The sequence below is a fragment of the Bos grunniens genome, chromosome X (assembly GCF_055505025.1).
Source record: "Bos grunniens cultivar Pamir isolate PY7600 chromosome X, Bosgru_T2T1.0, whole genome shotgun sequence".
NCBI lineage: Eukaryota > Metazoa > Chordata > Mammalia > Artiodactyla > Bovidae > Bos > Bos grunniens.
In genome coordinates this window covers 47,728,649-47,751,213 of record NC_141194.1, presented here as the reverse complement: position 1 = coordinate 47,751,213, position 22,565 = coordinate 47,728,649, and the positions used below count along the sequence as shown (strand labels likewise).

At 39.6% G+C, this 22,565-nt stretch overlaps 1 protein-coding gene across 7 annotated transcripts in view; it reads left to right on the top strand.

The window, feature by feature from the left end:
• The window catches only part of VSIG4 (V-set and immunoglobulin domain containing 4), a 99,041-nt gene that overhangs the window by 59,155 nt on the left and 17,321 nt on the right, over nt 1–22,565 (top strand). For 2 of the 7 annotated variants that reach the window (XR_015159929.1, XR_015159928.1), the window contains one exon: nt 2,417–2,493. The exons of 3 other annotated variants lie outside the window; for them this stretch is intronic. Coding sequence is in view for 2 of the 4 variants with exons in the window: in XM_086390132.1 (XP_086246258.1) it covers nt 2,417–2,438 (22 nt within the window). In the remaining 2 variants the exon portion in view is untranslated. Of the gene's footprint in view, nt 1–2,416; nt 20,903–22,565 lie in introns of those variants that run through there. 2 more of the 7 variants (XM_086390132.1, XM_086390129.1) reach the window with 1 other exon arrangement.

The window sequence follows — 22,565 nt, the reverse complement described above, 5'->3', positions numbered from 1 at the left end:
CATTAGAACACTTCTTTTCATCATGACATTTCATACCCCTGACTTTCTCTCATTATAGCCTGGAGTTCCCTCAAGGACAAGAGTCTCTTGGATAATTTCTATATCCTCAGTTTGAGGCACAAAATAAGTTACTATTTAGGAAATGTTACCTAGTAATGAGGTTAGCTCCCATAGTGCCTGTTTAAGGGGGAGGATAATCTTGTTCTTAATGATTAAGATGAAAATGAAAATATACATATGAATATGATGCTTATTTTCAGTCAATGATGTGTTTCTCTTTAAAGTTTGGAATTTATCGTCAGGATGGTCTTTTACTCTAGTGCTTAAAAAGGATCAGTGGCTCTCCATTGCCTGAAGCTAAAAGTTGAAAATTACTCAACCAGTTAGCCAGGACCCTTCACAACTTGTCCACAACCTATGTCTTCATCCTTATCCACCTATTCTGTATTCTAACTACAATATCACATCCCCTATACTCTAGTAGTACATCTCTGAGCTGTCTATATGCCTCTCTATAGATGTGGAAAGTTTCCTGGCCCCCTCACATATATCCTGAAAGGTGGCCTTGTGTTTGTTCTTCAGGCTCAGCTCAATTATCATCTTTAGGAAACCACTCTTAGCTTCATAGACAAAGTGTCCTATACTACATATTTTTGTTCAGTCACTAAATCATGTCTGACTCTGCAACCCCATGAACTGCATTACACCAGACTCTCCTGTCCTTCATTATCTCCCAGAGTTTGTCTGCTGCCTCTTCTCCTTTTGCCTTCAAACTTTCCCAGCATCAGGGTTTTTTCCAATGAGTAATCTCTTTGCATCTTGTGGCCATGGTATTGGAGCTTCAACCTCAGCATCAGTCCTTCCAAAGAATATTAATGGTTGTTTTCCTTTAGGATTGACTGGTTTGATCTTGCAGTTATTGCCTGATTACATTGCATTTAAGTTATCTGTTAACATACCTAGGATGAAATCAGGCAGGGACCTTGGTTTATTTGCTTTGGGATTCCCAGAACCTTAGGGTAAGTCTGCATGAAGCAGACTTTCTGTAAATTCTTGTTAAATCTGATTAAAATACCTATTGAAAGATCCTTTCCACACATGTTCAGTTGCCAACTCCAATCCTACCCCAGTCAAAAATCTCTTCAGATAGCAGGGTTATCTCTTTTCATAGGCTCCACACCTAGCACACAGTAGGCTCTTAATGAAAGACCTAGAATCATATTCTGGCTCAAGGTGAAGATAAGATTGTACAGCTATTGGGTTTTCTTGCAAATCTCTACTTTCTTTCTATGAACATACTGATAGAAAATTTGAAAAGAAATGAACAAAGTTACAATCAGGGTTACATTTCTGTCACCTTAAGTAAGGAAGATAAGGAAATTAAAATCCAAAAGAAAAGGAAACCCTAGTGGAGAGGAGAAGGAAAAGATCTATCATATAAAGATAAAAGGAGAAAATCTATAAATAGATTTCTCTCTCTTGGCCACTTAATAGAAAAGTAACTAGGTTCAATTGACTCAATGATTACTTTTCTGAGATTTCACAGAACTCCTGATTCTTATTTACAGGGTAAGAGAGAGATTACAGAATGCAGACATAGACTGTAATAGGACAAGAGCCTATGTAGAACAAGGTTATGACCTAAACCTAGATCCTGGCTGTGTCATTGACCCACTTGGGCAAGATTCTTACCCTCTCTGGGCTCCATTTTCCTTATCTTCAAAATAAATAAATTGGTTTCTTGACATTATAGAATGAGGTAAAAATGCTCTCCAAGGATAAGGTCTTTCTTCTTGTTAGATTACACTCCACAGGCCTACAAGCCTCTGTGCTTGTTCAGTTTCAAGACGAAAGAAAGAGCCCAGAGTCAACGACAGAGACATTAATGGCTTAATAGATGAAGGATCTTACATGTCTGAAGTAAGGTGGTGGAGCAGCACCCCACCATGTGGAGTGGAAGGTAGGCAGGTCAGAGTCTCAGGCTCACTCCTAGTGGGGAGGAGAGATGGCCAGTTATAGGGGGAATTTATGTCGGGTTCGCTCATCATTTACCAGGGAAACTAGAATAGGGGCACATCCCTCACTGCCCCTTTGATAAGAATAATCACTAGCTTGGACCTGGGGCAAGTATATAGGAAGGTCAATCATATGAGTAGGGTGTAGGTAAAGCAGGCAGTGGTCAAGCTGGGGATGTACAGAGAGCAAGAGAACAGCCACATACACTTCTCAAGCAGAGATCTCTCATCTTGGGGCACAAGGTTCAGTTTTGCCTGACCTCTAAACACCATTTTCGAGAAAACATCTGGAGTTGATCTGACTATAGTCTGTAACTATCTCATGCAAACCAAACTCACAGAGAATGGATGTATTAACAAGGGGTTTGTGTTTGCTTGTTTGTTATATTTTTTAATTCTAGAGCAAATATAATCCCCAAATAGCTGATTTTTTCCATCGTCAACAAGATTAACTCATCTGCAGAAATAACCCAGAGGGGTAAGTGGAAATTCTGTATGAACACTGGGGGAAAAAAAAAAAAAAAAACAGAATCAAGAGCTGAAAGTGGTCATTTTATCCATAGTAATGTCTAAGGGACAGAGAAAAGAAATGAGTAACCCTGATCCTCTTTTTAATATCCCATCAGACCTCTTAGGGCTTCCCTGATAGCTCAGTTTGTAAAGAATCCACCTGTAATGCAGGAGACCCCTGTTCAATTCCTGAGTTGGGAAGATTTGCTGGAAAAGGGATAGGCTAACCACTCCAGCAGTTTTTGGGCTTCTCTTGTAGCTCAGCTGGTAAAGAATCCACCTGCAATGAAGGAGACCTGGGTTTGATCCCAGGGTTGGGAAGATCCCATGGAGAAGGGAAAGGATACCCACTCTAGCATTCTGGTATGGAGAATTCCATGGACTGAATGGGGTCCATGGGGTCACAAAGTGTAGGACACGACTGAACAACTTTCACTTTTCAGACTTCTTAAGATTCCACCTTAGTTAGGTTTCTGATTTCTGTTAGGCACTGTTCTTTCCTACATGGATTAGTGAGGGCCTCTCTCCCCTTAAAGACTTTTCCATGTAATCTATTACATGCTGATTTTACTGGGCAAAATCTCAGAGGAGCAGAGATTTTCCCTTTGGGCAGAGGGAAAGAGGAAAAGGATCTCACTTTGCCCATATTCCTATGCACAAAGAGATACACCCTCTCCTATGATAGAAATTGGAGTGAGTTCAAGGGACTCTGGAAGAAAGAATTTTCAGATGTACTTTATTTCTGTTGAGGTTATTGATTTGAGAAATTTGTAACCAAAGTGTTGCATTGTTATCAAGTTTGTTGCTCAGTCACTCAGTCATGTCTGACTCTTTTGCAATGCATGGACCCATGGACTGTAGCCTGGAAGTCTCCTGTATTTGTGGGATTTTCCAGGCAAGAATATTGGAGTGCATTGCCATTTCCTTCTTCAGGGGATCTTCCCGATCCAGGGAATGAACCTATGTCTCCTGCAAGTCTCCTGTATTGCAGGCAGATTCTTTACCACCAGGGAAGCCCATTGTTATCAAGATGAAATACTATTTCATGGGGAAAACCCTAGGCTTCATTGAAGTTACTCTCGTGATGAGACAGAATTGGTGGACATACTAGTCAAAGAGAAGTTATCCTCTCCTTCTTTCCCCTGCACTCCTCTACTTTTTTTTATTTCTACTCATTCCTCTCCCATCTTCTCATCCTTTTTTCTTTTTCCTTTTTTCTTCTCTCTTCTCCTTTATCTTCTTCTATCCTCTCCCTCAAGCTGGGAGTTGGGACAGATATTAGGACCAGTGCTAATGTAAAATGGAGCCTGAGGTTATAATTGGGTATTTGACTTCCAGACAGAAGAAGAGGGGGAGGGGGAGGGGTAGGAGGGAAGGAGGAGAAGAAGAAGGATGAGGGGGAGGAGGAGGAGGAGGCAAAAGCAGAGGAGGAGAAAGAAGAAAAGAGAGCTATAGAAAAGAAATGAAAATAGATTTGAAATTTTCATCAGATCTCTTTTCCTGAAAGCATTAAGATTTTGGACTTAATACCTAACCTTCTTCCAATACGTCTGCCGCAACCAGAATAAGTTTTATCTACACAAAACATTGAACTGCAGTTTTTTCTCTTCCTGGAAACATCTGACGCTACGAAAAGCTTTGCTATCATCCAAAGGTAAAACCATACTGTAAATGGGCTCACAGATGACTTCCTCCCTCTGCATCCAAGTTGGAGTTCCCCCATGCACATATTCTTCCTGGGCAGTGTCAAGAGTCTGAAGTGCCCTTTTAGATTTTAGTTTATATAAGACTGCCTCAGCCCAAGTTGATCAGACCTAGAGTTAAAGAATGATGTACTTATCCATCGGACAAGCTGAGGCAAAAGTGATCCATATCCACAGGCTTCACTTTCTAACAAAAAGATGGCATCATGGACTAGTTAATATCTCCAATCTTTAAGAGCCTTTAGAGGACAAATATCTTCACTTCCTTTTTATACAGATGAGAATACTGAGACTGAACAAAATTTTTTAAAAAATCATATGGGAAAGAGATTAGCTCCTGCCTGGCACATAATAGACACTTAGCAAATGCCAGTTCCTTTCTGTGCCACTTAAAAGGGATTCCTCGGGTTGCATCCAGTGTCATTCCTGCATATTATTTTGCCTCCAGATCGCTATTAACCCTAGTCAGATGGACTATATACACCTCTGGCTCTAAGGTCTTAACTTGAAATAGCCTCTTCATGGAATGTTCTCCCTTCCAATCCAAGCTAAAGTAACTGTTCTTATGCTTTTGCTCTCACACCTTAAAAATCCTACTGATTTCCTTCATAGTGTCTGCATGCATGCTAAATTGCTTCACTCCTGTCTGATTTTTTCTGACACTATGGACTGTAGCCTGCCTGGTTCCTCTTTCCATTTGATTCTCCAGGCAGGAATACTGGAGTGCCTTGCCATGCCCTTTTCCAGGAGATCTTCCCCCCCTCAGGGATCAAACTGGCATCTCCTGTTTCTCCTGCATTGACAGGAGGGTTCTTTACCACTAGAACCATTTAGAAAGCCCTTCCTTCACAGTTGTTGCTGTTGCTGTTGTTATTCAGTTGCTCATTCATGTCCAGCCCTTTGCAACACCATGGACTGCAGCATGCCAGCCTTCTCTCTCTACCACCATCTCCCTGAGTTTGCTCAAATTCATGTCCATTGAGTGGGTGATGCCATCCAACTATATCATCTTCTGTCATCCCCATCTTCTTATGCCTTCAATCTTTCCCAGCATCAGGGTGGGCTCTTCACATGAGGTGGAAAAAATATTGGAACTTCAGCTCCAGCATCAGTTCTTCTAATGAATATTCAGAGTTGATTGCCTTTCGGATTGACTAGTTTGAACTCTTGCTGTCCAAGAGACTCTTAAGACTCTTCACCAGCATCACAGTTTGAAGACACCAATTCTTCAGTGCTCAACTTTATTTATGGTCCAGCTCTTATATCCATATATGACTATTGGAAAAACCATAGTTTTGACTATATGGACCTTTGTAGGCAAAGTAATTTCTTTGCTTTTCAATACACTGTCTATGTTTGTCATAGCTTTTTTTCCAAGAAGCAAGTGTCTTTTAATTTCCTGATTGCAATCACCATCTGCAAAGATTTTGGAGCCCCCAAAATAAAGTCTCTCACTGTTTTCATTGTTTCCCATCTATTTTCCACGAAGTGATGGGACTGGAAGCCATGATATTCGTTTTTTGAATGTTGAGTCTTAAGCCACCTTTTTCCACTCTCCTCTTTCACCTTCATCAAAAGGCTTTTTGGTTCCTCTTCACTTTCTACCATAAGGGTAGGGTCATCTGCATATCTGAGGTTATTGATATTTCTTCCAGCAATCTTGATTCCAGCCTGTGCTTCATCCAGCCCAACACTTTGCATGATGTACTCCGCATATAAGTTAAATAAGCAGGGTGACAATATACAGCCTTGACGTATCCCTTTCCAAATTTGGAACCAGTCCATTGTTTCATATCCAGCTCTAACTGTTGCTTCTTGACTTGAATATAGGTTTCTCAGGAGGCAGGTGAGGTAGTCAAAAAAAGATTCCCACCTTTTGAAGAATTTTCAACTGTTTGTTGTGAACCACACAGTCAAAGGCTTTAGCATAGTCAATGAAGCAGAAGTAGATGTTTTTCTGGAATTCTCTTGCTTTTTCTATGATCCAACAGATGTTGGAAATTTGATCTCTGGTTTCCCTGTCTTTTGTAAATTCATCTTGTGCATCTGAAATTTCTTGGTTCACACAGTGTTGAAGCCTAGCTTGGAGGATTTTAAGCATTACTTTGTTAGCATGTGAAATGAGTGCAATTGTGTGGTAGTTTGAACATTCTTTGGCATTGCCCTTCTTTGAGATTAAAATGAAAATTGACTTTTCCAGTCCTGTGGCCACTGTTTTCCAAATTTGCTGGCATATTGAGTGCAGCACTTTAACAGCATCATCTTTAGCATTTGAAATAGTTCAGCTGGATTTCAATTACCCCTACTAGCTTTGTTCATAGTAATGCTTCCTAAGGTCCCCTTGACTTCACACTCCAGTATGTCTGGCTCTAGGTGACTGATTTGGAATAATTTAATATTTGGTCAATTTACATGCTTACTGTTGATAACCTCCCTGGTTTGGGATACTGCATTTTGTGACTGTAAGCTCTGTGATAAAAAGGAAACTGTGTTTTATTCACTAATATATTAACTAGTGCTTAGTACCTGGCATATGGCATGTGTGCTTAGTCACACAGTTGTGTCCAACTATTTGTGACCACATAGACTGCATGTTACCAGGCTCCTTTGTCCATGAGGATTCTCCAGGCAACAATACTGGAGTGGTTTGCCATACCCCTCTGCAGAGGATCTTCCCAACATAGGGATCAAACCCAGGTCTCTAGCATTGCAGGCAGATTCTTTACTGACTGAGCCACCAGGAAAGTCCTGGCATATGTCAGTCAGCTCAGTCACTCAGTTGTGCCCGACACTTTGTGACTCCATAGACTGAAGAACGTCAGGCTTCCCTGTCTATCACCAACTCCCGAAGCTTGCTCAAACTCATATCCTTCGCATGAGTGATGCCATCCAACCATCTCGTCCTCTGTCGTTCCCTTCTCCTGCCTTCAATCTTTCCCAGCACCAGGGTCTTTTCAAATGAGTCCATTCTTCACATCAGGTGGCCAAAGTATTGGAGCTTCAGCTTCAGCACCAGTCTTTCCAATGAATATTCAGGACTGATTTCCTTTAGGATGGACTGGTTGGATCTCCTTGCAGTCCAAGGGACTCTCAAGAGTCTTCTCCAACACCACAGTTCAAAAGCATAAATTCTTTGGCGTTCAACTTTCTTTATGGTCCAACTCTCACATCCATACTTAACTACTGGAAAAATCATAGCTTTGACTAGACGGACCTTTGTCAGTTAAGTTATGTCTCTGCTTTTTAATATCCTGGTTGGTCATGCTACTGCTAAGTTGCTTCAGTCGTGTCCGACTCCTAGCAACCCCATGGACTGCAGTCTACCAGGCTCCTCCATCCATGGGATTTTCCAGGCAAGAGTACTGGACTGGGGTGCGATTGCCTTCTCCAAGGTTGGTCAAAGCTTTTCTTAAAGGAGCAAGCATCTTTTAATTTCATGACTGCAGTCACCTTCTTCAGTGATTTTGGAGCCCAAGAAAATAAAGTATGTCTCTGTTTCCATTGTTTCCCCGTCTATTTGCCATGAAGTGATGAGACTGGAAGCCATTATCTTAGTTTTTTGAATGTTGAACTTTAAGACAGCGTTTTCAGTCTCTTCTTTCACTTTAACCAAGAAGCTCTTTAGTTCCTCCTCAGTTTCTGCTATAAGGGTGGTGTTGTCTGCATACCTGAGGTTATTGAAATTTCTCCCGGCAGTCTTGACTCCAGCTTGTGCTTTATCCTTCCCAGCATTTTACATAATGTACTCTGCATATAATAAGTTAAATAAGCAGGGTGACAATATACAGCCTTGATGTGCTCCTTTCCCAGTTTGGAACCAGTCCATTGCTCCATGTCCGGTTCTGTTACTTCTTGACATGCATACATTTTTCTCAGGAAGCAGGTAAGGTGGTCTGGTATTCCCATCTCTTGAAGAATTTTCAACAGTTTGTTGTGATCCACACAGTCAAAGGCTTTAATGTAGTCAATGAAGAAGTAGATGTTTTTCTGGAATTCTCTTGCTTTTTCTATGATCCAGTATACGTTGGCAATTTGATCTCTGGTTCCTCTGCCTTTTCTGAGTCCAGCTTGAATATCTGGAAGTTCTTGGTTCACATACTTTTGAAGGCTAACTTGGAGGATTTTAAGCATTATCTTGCTAGTATGTGAAATGAGGGCAACTGTAAGAAAACTGACTTTTTCCAGTCTTGTGGCCACTGCTGAGTTTTCCAAATTTCCTGGCATATTGAGTGAAGCACTTTAACAGCCTCATCTTTTAGGATTGGAAATAGCTCAACTGGAGTTCCATCACCTCCAGTAGCTTTGTTCATAGTGATACTTTCTAAGGCCCACTTGAATTCACACTCCAGGATGTCTGGCTCTAAGTATGTCATGGTTATCTGGGTATTTAAGATCTTTTTTGTATAGTTTTTCTGTTTATTCTTGCCACTCCTTCTTATAATCTTCTGCTTATGTTAGGTCCATATTATTTCTGCCCTTCATTGTGCCCATCATGGCATGAATTATTCTCTTGGTATCTCTAATTTTCTTGAGGAGATCTCTAGTCTTTCTCATCCTAATGTTTTCCTCTATTTCTTTGCACTGATCACTTAGGAGGGCTTCCTTATCTCTCCTTGCTCTTCTTTGAAACTCTGCATTCAGATGGATATATCTTTCCTTTTCTCCTTTGTCTTTCACTTCTCTTCTTTCCTCAGCTACTTGTAAAGCTTTCTCAGACAACGATTTTGTCATTTTGCATTTCTTCTTCTTGGGGATGGTTTTGATCACTGCTTCCTGCACAATGTTACAAATCTCTGTCCATAGTTCTTCAGGCACTCTATCATATTTAATCCCTTGGATGTATTTGTCACTTCCACTGTATAATTGTAAGGAATTTGATTTAGGTCATACCTAAATGGCCTAGTGATTTTCTCTACTTTCTTCAATTTATGTCTGAATTTGGCAATAAGGAGTTCATGATCGGAGCCACAGCCAGCTCCTTGTCGTTTTTGCTGACCATATAGAACTTTTCCATCTTTGTCTGCAAAGAATATAATCAATCTGATTTTGCTATTGACCACCTGGTGACATCCATGTATAGAGCCATCTCTTGTGTTGTTGGAAGAGGGTGTTTTCTGGCATATGGTAGGAGATATCAAATAATACTTGGTGAATAAATGGCTGTTGTCCCTGACACAACATAAGTCAAGATGAAAGAAGTTGACATTACTGGTGTTAGTGTTATGGTTATGCTGAATTGGAGATTTTGAAGGCAGGAAATTCCAAAGAGCTATTAAGTTGGATAGACAAAAGGCTCCATCAAGAGCAGAGCTCAAGGTCTTGGATGGAGGAACCATTAGGTGAGTGTACTTGCTTGCTAAGTCACTTCAGTCGTGTCTGACTCTGTGTGACCCCGTAGATGGCAGGCCACCAGGCTCCCCCATCCCTGGGATTCTCCAGGCAAGAACACTGGAGTGGGTTGCCATTTCCTTCTCCAATGCATGAAAGTGAAAAGTGAAAGGGAAGTCGCTCAGTTGTGTCTGACTCCTCGTGACCCCATGGACTGTAGCCCACCAGGCTCCTCCATCCATGGGATTTTCCAGGCAAGAGTACTGGAGTGGGGTGCCATCGCCTTCTCCTAGGTGAGTGTAGTTTAGCAGTTTAATAGGGAAAGAGGCTACTTAATGGACCACTTCTCTGGTCCTCATTAATTCAAGATGTATAAGCTATATTAGAGTATGTATAATATAATAAGTAATACAGTATATATAAACACCAATGGCAACATCCTCAAATGTAAAACAAAGGTCATAATCTTTGCCTTGCATACATTGCAGGACTTTTGTCAGATCTGATGTAATAATAGGTGTGAAAGAGGAAAGTAGGATGGGGTGGGAACTCAAAAGTGGGTGGCTTATCAGTCACCACCCCTAGTCCAGGCTTTGCCTAAGGTGGCCTCTGTAACTGCCTCCCCAGTGGTTACTCATTGCAGAGTCATTGTGAAAAGGAAGTCCCAGAAACAACAGTCTGGACTTCTAACCCATACCTCCTCAGTTGCTCAAGAATGGCAGTTGGCTTTTGCATCAGTCCCTCTGTACCATTCTTCCTCCACCCTAACCTCCCCAAAGCCTATGTGTGGCAATTTCCATGCTAATATTTCCCCACTACTGTGGCAATATTCTTGTTTCTCAGAGTTTTAAGGACCCTGGGTTGGGGGCCTCAGGAGATGGAGGTAGGAGGAATCAGGTTTTCTGAACCCCTCAGCATGACACCTGGTCTGTCAGGGAACATATCTGTCAGGCCATCCTGCTTTCTTCTCAACCTTTTGGAGTTTAAGTTAATCTGACAACTTGGATTGGTCTTCTTAGGGCCCAACACTGGTAATACAGCTTAGATCAGAGCAGATCCCATAATTGGTAAACAGGTTAAAAGCCTAAGTTTAGCTATTCCTAGTTCTACCTCACTTCCATATCACTATCTTAATCACAAAAATCATATTGATCATGTTGGAGGGTGGGAAAGCAGAGACACACATCCTTGGCAATGTCCTTTTCATATTTTTTTATTCACTAATTTAACAAACACATGAGTACTTACTCTGAGTCAGGTACCTGTCTAGTGAGAAAGATAGCCAAATAAACTGACTCAATTAGACCAAAGTGCTCATCACTATGATATATAGCATAGTTTTTACATGTAATATAATATGTATGAGCTATACTATAGTATATATGATATAATAAGTAATTTAGTATGTATAAACTACAATGGCAAAACATGAGTGATAAACTTTCTGAGGAGGGCAGAAGCAGTTTCACAGAAAATAATTTAAATGAGACTAGAAAGATAAATAAGATGATAGCAGGAAGTTTATAGATAGTGGTAGAAAGAAGGGCATCATAGGCATTCTAGAAAAGCATCCTAAAATACATGTGCAGACATATATATAAAACAGGTAATTTGGAGTGATTAAAATTCTGTGTGGTTTTATGACAGAATTTATGTTGAGGAATGGCAGGAGATGAAACTGAATAGATGTGCAGTTCCACATCACTGGGGACCTAGAATGTTATGCTGAGTTTAGAATCTGCTCCCCAAATAATGGAAACTTATTGAAGGGAATACAAAAATTTATTTAGCAACTCTTTGAAGTATATTTTCTGAATGCAGATTCAAACAGTCTAACAAATGAACATGTAGTTATGAGAGCAATAAGACCAGAGTTTTAGATCTTAAACTATGCTGGAAAATCTGAAATCTATGTCTACCACATTTATGATTATCACTGCCTAAAGATAGAATGTCCATTTTTGGATCAAAGGTCTATAAATATAGACCAAATTTTAATTTTGTATACTTATTTCCAGAAAGCCAAGAGCCCAAACTTTCTCAAAGGATCAAATATTAGCCAAAAAAGGGAAAAGAGTTCAGCAAGGAAAATAAGATTGTGCCAGCAAGAGAACAATGAGGGATTGCCAAGAAACCTTGAAATTCTAGGCCTGGAGTGAAATATTTGGAACCTGGGGTAATAGATACAGATATTAAATGACAATCAATATCTCGACTCCTCTCACCACACATCCTTCTTCTCAAGAATATCCTATTTATGTGTCACTTTATGTAGCTGTTCTCTCTTTATTGAAAACTAAAAGGAGAACTAGATTCAGTCCAAGCTCTGAAAAACAGAGTATAATGTCAAGGGCTGAGTTGTGTCCTTCAAAAATTCATATGTTGAACTCACACCATCTCAGAATGTGATAATTGTATTTGCATATAAGGCTTTTAATGAGGCAATTAACTTAAAATTTGGTCATTAATATGGGCCCTAATACAATCTGACTGGTGTCCTTATAAGAAGAGGAAATTTAGACACTAAAAGAGACACCAGGAATGTGTACATGTGGAGTAAAGACCATGTGAGGACAGTGAGAAGGTAGCCACCTCTAAGCCAAGAGAGAGGCCTCAGGAAAAAACAAATCTGCTGACATCTTAAAGTTCTAGCTTTCTGAGTTGTAAGAAAAAAACTTTTTTTTTTTTTTTCAGTCACCCAGTCTGTGTTATTACGGCAACCCTAGAAAACTAATCTGCAGAGACTGATTTTATTTTATTTTTTGTGTCCACTGTCCACTGATGCCTTTCTCACGACATTATGAGTCCCTGGAAAAGGAAGTTCTTCTTAGTAGTCTGCCACTTCCTCTTTTAACCACTATGACCAGGTCACCTCATCAGCAGCATCACCCAAGCAATGAATCCAGTTTCCTGTATTTTCTACTTCAAGTCAGGTCAAGGTACCAAGTGATTTTGTCACTGGCGTATTTTGTCCCCATCTGTGAGGTCCCCAGAAATAGTCAGATACAGGATAGTCATGGCAAGAGTAGCATAGGTTGGAGATACCATCAGCTTTTAGATAAAGCCAAATGGAAAGGTAGAAGATCCCTGCATTTTTAGTTAAGAGAGTTTCTGTGTTCAGCTCTGCTCATAACTAGTTATGTAACTCTTAAACACAACTTTTAATCTCTCTAAACCTTGGCTTTTTCATCAATAAACAGGTGGCAACATGTATCTTCCTGGACTCTTATAATGACTAAATGAAATGATATGTAAGAGCTGATTATTTTTAAATCTGGAGTAGTTGAATTTTGGACAGTCATCCTGAAGCTGTGCCATATCTCACAAAGATCACATCCTCCTTCCAACTCCACATCCTCTACTTGTTCATATAGAGGCCAGATTAGACCAAATTTGATTCTGTTTGGAAAATGAACCAAATATAATCAGCAAGAAACATATGAGCTTAGCCTTTTGCAGAAAGAATTGAGCCTAAAAAATAATTTGGACACAAACTACTGGTATGAAAGTAAACTGAACATGTCCCAAGTCTCAATCAAGAGAACAGGTTGTGTTCCAAGTCTAGTGATGAGGAAGATGCAGCAGAAATGGAATTTGGTATATAGAAAACCGTAACCTATTCAATTATGTGTAATTTGGCTGAAGTTTCTGTTGTGTTGTGACAACAGGGAGGAGGTTGAGGGGAATTGTCTCCATAGAGGCTAGAGAAAGAGGAGATAAAAACAAATGAATGTGTTGATGTGCTACTGGCACTATCCACTAAGGGCCACTGAGGAGACGTGGTTTAGAAACAGCATGTGTAATACAGCTTTGAGATTTCAGTGGACAGTGAGCTCAGTGTGCATCAATTGTGAAATGTGGTGGCCAAAAACTAAAGCTGCTTTGGCTGTATTTACAAAAATACAGTGTCCAGAACAAGGGAGGTGGCAGTCTTGTTCTACTTAACACTCCTCAGACCACTGAATGTTTTCCCTTATGGGCACCATGCTCTGAGAGGTACACTGACAAACTGAGACAGTTGAGGCCCCAATATTTCCCTGAAGTAGCTACTGGTTTAAACATTCCCCTGGAGCATCCCTAACCTCCAAGCTCACTATAACCAAGCCCTGATCACAGACTAACTTCAAGCCATATCATATAACTTTCATCAGCCAGAGAGCCATAAGTCCTGGAGAATTTGAAGTCTTACATTCATCAGCTTCTTAAGCTTTTGGGTTTTAAAGGCATGAGTTAATTCAACTAAAGATCATTCTATTTTGTTATAAAACTTCATAAATAAGAACTGTTTAGTCCACTGCCACCTACCATAACACAAACTGTTTTGTGTGTTAGGAAGACTTTTCTAGGTCCCAAGCCTAGATGGGTTTCTCAGTAAACCAAAAGGGTGGAAATGTGGGCACATAGGTCAGATAAAATGGACTACTTTTCCAAACTTTTTGGACTTGCTCATATAACTGTTAGGAGTATTTCTTGTTCAGGATTGTGGTTTTTCTCAGAGTTGATGGTGTCCCTCAAATGGATCATTGGAGTTTGATGGATCACACTCTGGGGCCACACTTAGTCCTCCATTCCATGTTTCTTGAGGCTGAAGGTGGTTTCTTACTGCAGAGCATACAGAAGAGGCAAGCATCCTTAAGCGTGATCTTACTGTCTTCTTGAAAGAATAAGTACAAAAAAGTCTGAGGTGTTCTTATTATTCTCTGTCCTTACACTGCCTGTTGATGTGATTAATGTTGTTCTTGTTTATATTGTTGCACTTGTTTTCATGGATCTGGATATTCTTGCTATTGCTCTGAGTTTTGATGTTGCTACTGTTATTGGTCTTGCTCATGTTGATAATGCTATAATGGAGTGCACAGTCCTACTGGATTCCCACAAGTAGGAATTCATAGTTTCCCTAGTTTCTTCAGAAAATACTTGATCTACCTATCATCTATTTCTGCTGGTTTTCCTAGAAGGATTTTGGTAGTGGACTTGTCCTGGGGATACAGAGGATAGTCTTTGCCTCATTTTTGACCAAAGATTAATAATTAAGTGCTAGATTATCTATTCAGCCAGGGCTTTTATCGGAGAAGGCAATGGCAACCCACTCCAGTGTTCTTGCCTGGAGAATCCCATGAACAGAGGAGCCTGGTGGGCTGCAGTCCATGGGGTCGCACAGAGTCAGACATAACTGACACGACTTAGCAGCAGCAGCAGTGCTTTTATAGTTAACTATATTTCAAAAAGCAATACTTTTCAAGCAGACTGTGATCATAAATCTAATGAGAAATAGCCTTTAGGGGATGAGAGATCCTTTCCAATTGGTCTTGGCTGCTTGAATGGGAGCACTACTACTCATCATTTCTCTATTGCAGCCTATCCAGTGGCCCACCAGCTTGGATTCCTCAATCCTTTTAGTCAAGGTACTTTTCTTTCATAGAACTTATAATTATTTGTAACTATTTATATAAAGGTCCATATAGTCAAGATATGATTTTTCCAGTAGTCATGTATGGACATGAGAGTTGGACCATAAAGAAGGCTGAGTGCCAAAGAACTGATACTTTTGAATTGTGATGGAGAAGACTTTTGAGAGTCCCTTGGAAAGCAAAGAAATCAAACCAGTCAATCCTAAAGGAAATCAACCCTAAATATTTATTGAAAGGACAGATGCTGAAGCTGAAGCTCCAATACTTTGGCCAACTGATGCTAAGAGCTGACTCATTGGAAAAGACCCTGATGCTGGGAAACATTGAAAGCAGGAGGAGAAGGGGACGACAGATGGATGGCATCACTGACTCAATGGACATGAATTTGAGCAAACTCTGGGAGATGGTGAAGGACAGGGAAGTCTGGCATGCTGCAGTACATGGGGTTGCAAAGAGTCAGACAATGACTTAGGGAACAGCAACAATATATATATAGACAGAGCTTCCCTCATGGCTCAGATGGTAAAGAATCGGCCTGCAATGCAGGAGACCTGGGTTTGATCCCTGGGTTGTGAAGATCCCCTGGAGAAGGGAATGGCAACCCACTCCAGTATTCTTGCCTGGAGAATCCCCATGGACAGAGGAGCCTGGTGAACTACAGTCCATGGGATCTCAAAGAGTCAGACATGACTGAGTAACTAAGCACACAAGCACATCGACAGAGGAGCCTGGCAGACTACGATCCATGGGGTTGCAAAAAGTCGGACACAGCTGAAGCAACTTATCATGAGTGCATGTATGGTTATTTAATTAATATTTATCTATCCCACTTAACTAATCATAATTTTCATGGGGGCAGGAATTATCTCTTTTGTTGTTGCCATTCAGTCACTAAGTCCTGTTCAACTCTTTGCAACTCCATGGACTACAGAAGACCAGGCTCCCATGTCCTCTTTTGTTCAACATTATATATTCTAGAGACTGGAAGAAAACAGGCTCTCAAAAAGTAGCTGAAATAGTTGAAAAAAAGAATCAACAGATGCTAAGAAAAGTTCACTTGCCTCTTAACATTCAAAATGCTAACACATTAAGTATTTATTCAGTGGTGTTTTATATATAAACCTTAAATGTGATTTAAAAAAAGAGAAATCCAAATGGAAATATCAACAAAGGGTTTGAATAGATATTTCACAGAAAGGGAAAAACAAGTGTTTGTTAAATATATAGAATATATAGAAGATCTGCTGGGGCTGCTATGGCTTGGACCTGAGGATGGATGCCTCTCCAAGACTGTGACCTTGGTATCAAGATCAGTCTTGACTGCACCCCATGAAGACCCATGATCAACAGGATGGTGCTGTTCTAGTTTGGGACACCAGGTCTGAGGACAAGATGGTAGAGTAGAAAAACCTGAGCTCACGTTATCTCACAAAAACATCAAAATCACAACTACCTGCAAAACAACCTTCAGCAAAAAAATATTTGAACCTACCAAAAATGATATTCTTCTTTCAAAGACAAAGAAGAAGCCACAATGAGATGGTAGGAGAGGTTCATTTGTGAAACAGTCAAATCTTATACCCACCGGGTGGGTGACCCACAACCTGGAAAAGAACCTTATTGCAGAAGTTCTCCCACAGGAATTAGTTCTAAGCCCCACATCAGGCTTCCCAACCTGGGAGTCTGAAATCAAGAGGAAGGGCTTCCAGAGCATTTGGCTTTGAAGGTCAGTGAAGCTTGGTAGCAGGAATTCAACAGGACTGGGCAAGTAGAAACCCCACTCTCAGAGAGTGCACACAATGTCTCCTGTGTACTGAAACCCAGGGGAAAAGTAGTGACTTCATAAAATCCTTGGCCAGACCTACATGGTGAACTTGGAGGATTTCCTAGGGAGTAGGGATAGCTGTGGCTCACTGAAGGGACCAGGACACTGGTGGCAGAGATACTGGAGAGTACTTGCTGCCATGAGCTATCCTGGAGGCTGCCATTTTGATTCCTAGACCTGGTCCCACCCAATAGCCTATAGGTTCCAGTGCTGAGGGCTTCCCTGGTGGCTCATATAGTAAAGAATCTGTTTGCAATGCAGGAGACCTGATTCAATCCCTGTGTCAGGGAGATCCACTGGAGAAGGAAATGGCAACCCACTCCAGTATTCTTGCCTGAAGAATCTCATGTACAGAGAAACCTGGCAGGCTACAGTCCCTGGGGTCACAAAGAGTCAGGCATGACTGAGCAACTAACACTAGACATTAAGCTCCAGTGCTGGGGTGCCTCAGGCCAAACAATCAACAGGGCAGGGATATAGCCCCACTCATCATCAGACAGGCTACTTAAAGTTTTCCTGAGCCCACAGCTTTCTCTAAACACCACTTGACATGGCTCTTCCCACCAGAGGGAAAAGACCCAGTTACACTCACCAATGGGAAGGCACCAGTCCCTCCCAACCAGGAGGCCTGCACAAGCCTCTTAGACCAGTCTCATCCACTGGAGTGAAGACACCAGATGCAAGAGGAACTATTATCCTGAAGCTTGGGACTGAAAACTCAGAAAGTTAGACAAAATGAGATAGCAGAGGAATATGTTATGGATGAAGGAATAAGATAATACCCCAGAAGAATATCTAAGTGAAGTAGAGATAGGCAATCTACCTGAAAAAGAATTCAGAGTGATTATAATAAAGATGATTCAAGATCTTGGAAAAAGATGGATACACAGACTGAGAAGATATGAGAAATGTTTAACAAAGGGCTGCTGCTGCTGCTGCTAAGTCGCGTCAGTTGTGTCCAACTCTGTGTGACCCCATAGATGGCAGCCCAACGGGCTCCTCCATCCATGGAATTCTCCAGGCAAGAGTACTGGAGTGGGGTGCCATTGCCTTCTCCGAACAAAGGGCTAGAAGACATAAGGAACAAACAAAGATAGTTGCAGAATACCATAACTAAAATGAAAAATATCCTAAAAGGAATGATAGCTAAAAAAATAAAATAAAAATAAATGAAGAACAAGCTGGAAGACAAAATGGAAGAAATCACTGCAGTGGAACAGAATTTAAAAAAAGAGTGTACACAGATGGTTAATTCATGCTGATGTATAACAGAAATCAAATCAATATTATAAAGCAATCATCAATCAATTAAAAATAAGTAATTTTTAAAAAAGAAAAAAAATGTAAGAAATGATGATAGTTCAAGAGTCCTCTAGGACAACATTAAATACACCAACAAATATATGAAAAGATATTTCATATGATAACTTGAAATTGGGCAATTTTACTACTAATCAGGGAAATGCAAATTAAAACAATAATAAAATACTACTTCTAATCACCAAAAAATAAAGTTTGATAATTTCAAGTTTGGCAAACTTGTTGAAAATAATCTCATGCACTGCTAATGAGAATATAAATTGGTTCAGTCATTTTGAAAGGGATTTTTCAACATACACTAAATGTTAAAATAGGCATCCAAATTATATAATTCACTTTAAAATAATCTAATATATATGGGGAAGTGGAGTATAAATGAAACAAGTTTGGCCATGTGTTAATTATTGAAGCTGAGGGCTATGCATCCCATGACATACTAATTACTCTCCTCATATCTATCCTAAAGGAACATTTGTACACATGTGCACAAGGAGTCTTGCCAAGCATATTTATTTCAGTGCTGTTTGTAACAGTGAAAGATTGAAAACAACTTAAACTTACATCAATAAGTGACATAGTTGAATAAACAATGGTGCATCTCTACTACATGATACCACACATCAGCTTAATGAAATGAGATGTGTTTAGATATTGAAGTCATGATTTTGAGTGAAAAAAGTAAATTGCAGACTAATATGTACAGTATGTCACAATTTATGTTGATAATAAATACCATGTATATCACCAAAATAATGTCTTACACATAAATCTTTAGAGAACCACCTGTAAGAAGATATACATACTATGATAATAGTAGTTATTTCTGAGGGGTGGGGGAGGGGACCAAGACTAAGATAAGATGGGACTGCTGATTAAAGAAGATATTAATCTTACCTGTAAATTTTATATACTTAAATTTTTGAAAGAACAATACATTAAAATATTATGTGAGTAGCTAAAAAAAATTTTTTTGAAGATCCCAAAATAAAAATAACCTGAAAAGTGGTTTGTGTTAAATTGTTAAGTGAAAAGACATGGTTACAAAACACATAATTGAATTATAAGGGTAAATATACACAGAGAAAAATGTCTGGAAGGATGTACACTGAAATGTTTACACAGTTATCTTTATGTGGTTGTGGCGGTGGTGGAAATTTAGATAGTTTTATTTTACATCTTCTGTGGATTTGCTTACCTGTATTTTTTCATTTGTCTATAATAAATATATAATATTTATATAATAAAAAATAAGCTGAAAAATAAATTATGATAGCCACTGAATTTGCCTTTTTAAAGATGCAGGCTCCCGTAAAACAAAAGAAGTCAGTGATGTAAAAGAAAAGCCTAGATGGAAATCTTTAGGTAGAAGGGCCTCGATCTCTGCCACTCAGAAGTCCAGTCAAAAAACACTTACACACTGAGCAGTTTATTCTGTGTCAGGTCTATTGCAGGGCCATGGGATTGGGAGTGGGAGTGGAAGGACTAAAACCAAATTCCTGCTCTAAGGTTGAATTGAGACTCCTTCACTTTACTTCCCACTGCTACTGCTTTGCACATGACCCCTCTCCTCCAACTCCCACCATTATAGAACATATCAACACAGAACTTTTGCTTCCAATACAGACACTTCAGGTTCTAATTTCCTTCTGAACCCCAACAAAGGAGCAACAATTCTTCTAAATAGCGAAACCCATCTTTCAATAGGCTATCCTAACCTTGACTGCATTCCTTCTCTTCTAGCTCCTTGTCCCCCTAGCTGAAAGTACCATTTATTTTCCTTATCTCCCATTGGTGTTCTTCTATCCCCACTCCCAAGGAAACATACACATACAAACCTTTTTTGTAAAACACTTTTTCTTTGTTATTATAAAAGTAAAACATGTTCAGAATAGAAAACTTTAAAAGTGTGGAGAATTAAATATATGCAGAGGAAAAAAATCCACAATTTTAGAATCAAGAAGTAAACACAGCTAACTTTTTAAAGACATTTTTTACCTTTTTCCTGTGTGTGTGCAATGGTTGATTTTCTTAATTGGGATTATAAGCTTCATAACTGTGTTTTGTCTTCTTTTATTCACTTAACACCAAAAAAGTGACATTTTCCCATCTTACTAAATATTCTTTAAAGTCATGACTTTTAATGGTTAAATAGCATCTCTTATAGCTATATCATATTTATTTAGACATTCTCTGGAACATTTAACGTGGCCCATTATAAACATTCATCTCTATAGATATCTAGATATAGATATCTATATATCAATTTATAAATCTATCAAGTACCTATTCAAGCATGAATTTCAGTAAATCCATAAATGTGTGTAAGTAGGAAAAATAACTTTATTTTTTATAACTGAATTTCTATCTCCAGTCCCCAGTCTGCTGAATTGGCAAAAATATAACCTCTGCAGCAATGAATATTCTGGTACATACATCTTTGTCAGATTACTTCCTTATGATAGAATCCTAGAAGTGAAAATATAGAGTCAAAGGACATGAACCTCATATTTAAGGATCCTCATCTCTATATAGATATAGCTGTAAATATGGATATAGATGTAAATATAGATGTATATGACCTCCCTGGTTTCTTCTCTGGTGGCTGAGAGAGTAAAGAATCTGCCTGTAATGCAGGAGACCTGGGTTCGATCCCTGGGTTGGGAAGATCCCCTGGAGAAGGGAATGGTAATCCACTTCAGTATTCTTACCTGGAGAATTCCATGGACAGAGGATCCTGGTGAACTACAGTCCATGGGGTTGCAGAGTCAGACATGACTGAGTGACTAACATGCATATAGATATATATAGTATATATTCTTATATATAAAGGTATAGGTAGCTAATTGACTATAAAACACTTTTGTTAAAAACCCAAGCCCTTTTACTGATTTCACATTAAAGAGATTACCTTAAGATTCCCTACCTATCTTTGTTCTAATTTATAATAAGGCACTGACTAAGTCTGTAGACCTTTTGGTAGAAAAGGGCACAAAGCTCTGGCACTATACAGAGAATTCAACTCTGCCCTGCTTTGGATATTTCTAATCAAAGATTGATCCTTGGTGAGACCCTCCTCCATGGGAAGTGCTCTGGCATGTAACAATGATTTTGTATGGAAGTCTTAAGGATTATCTCATCCTGTAAGTGGGAAATTATTCTCAGGGCTGTTGTGAAAGTTATATGAAAAGGGTATGTGACATTTCCCAGTTCAGTACTTGGCACATAGTATGTACTCAATACCATAGCTCAATGTGTTCCAGTGAATTTTAGGTTCTTGCCCTGTCACAGAAATAACTCAGAGACCAGACAGTGAAGTCAAGAAAGTAAAGTGAGGATTTATTTAAGCAAAAATATGCTCTCAGAGGGAGAACAGGCAGACAGAGAGTAGCTGCCCTGGGTTTCTTTGGTAGGCTGATTGTGTGAGCCTGTGTATATGCTCAGTCACTGAGTTGTTTCCAGCTCTTTGTGCCCCATGGACTGTAGCCCACCAGGCTTCCCTGTGTTGGTGCACAATTGGTAGGTACTTCTTATCTGCAAGGCTAATTTTATTGTAATGAGAGTATAATGAACAACAGATCACATTCTGACACAGGAGATTCCTGACTTTCTTCTAGGACACTTATCACCCAAAATGTATGGTTTCTTGTCAATATGGAGGTTCCCACTTCTGTCTGCCCATGGATCCCTGTTGTTTACAAGATGCATGGTTTCTTGCTACCTGTCCCCTGACGCCCTTTCTCTGCTCATATCTAGCTACCTGCCTACTGTAACAGATTTGCTAATATTCTGATAAACATGAGATGATTACCTGATAAGGCAATTGATTATTTAATTGACCATTGATTCAATTTTTTTTTTAGTGGGGATTTTTTTTAATTTATTTATTTTAATTAGAGGCTAATTACTTTACAATATTGGATTTGCCATACATCAACATGAATCCACCACGGGTGTACACGTGTTCCCAATCCTGAACCCCCCTCCCACCTCCCTCCCCATACCATCCCTCTGGGTCATCCCAGTGCACCAGCCCCAAGCATCATGTATCATGCATCAAACCTGGACTGGTGATTCGTTTCTTATATGATATTATACATGTTTCAATGCCATTCTCCCAATTCATCCCCCGCATCCACCTCCCACAGAGTCCAAAAGACTGCTCTATACATTTGTGTCTGTTTTGCTGTCTCGCATACAGGGTTATCATTACCATCTTTCTAAATTCCATATTTATGTGTTAGTATACTGTATTGGTGTTTTTCTTTCTGTCTTACTTCACTCTGTATAATTGGCTCCAGTTTCAACAATCTCATTAGAACTGATTCAAATGTATCCTTTTTAATGGCTGAGTAATACTCCACTGTGTATATGTACCACAGCTTTCTTATCCATTCATCTGCTGATGGACATCTAGAGTTCTTCCATATCCTGGCTATTATAAACAGTGTGGCAA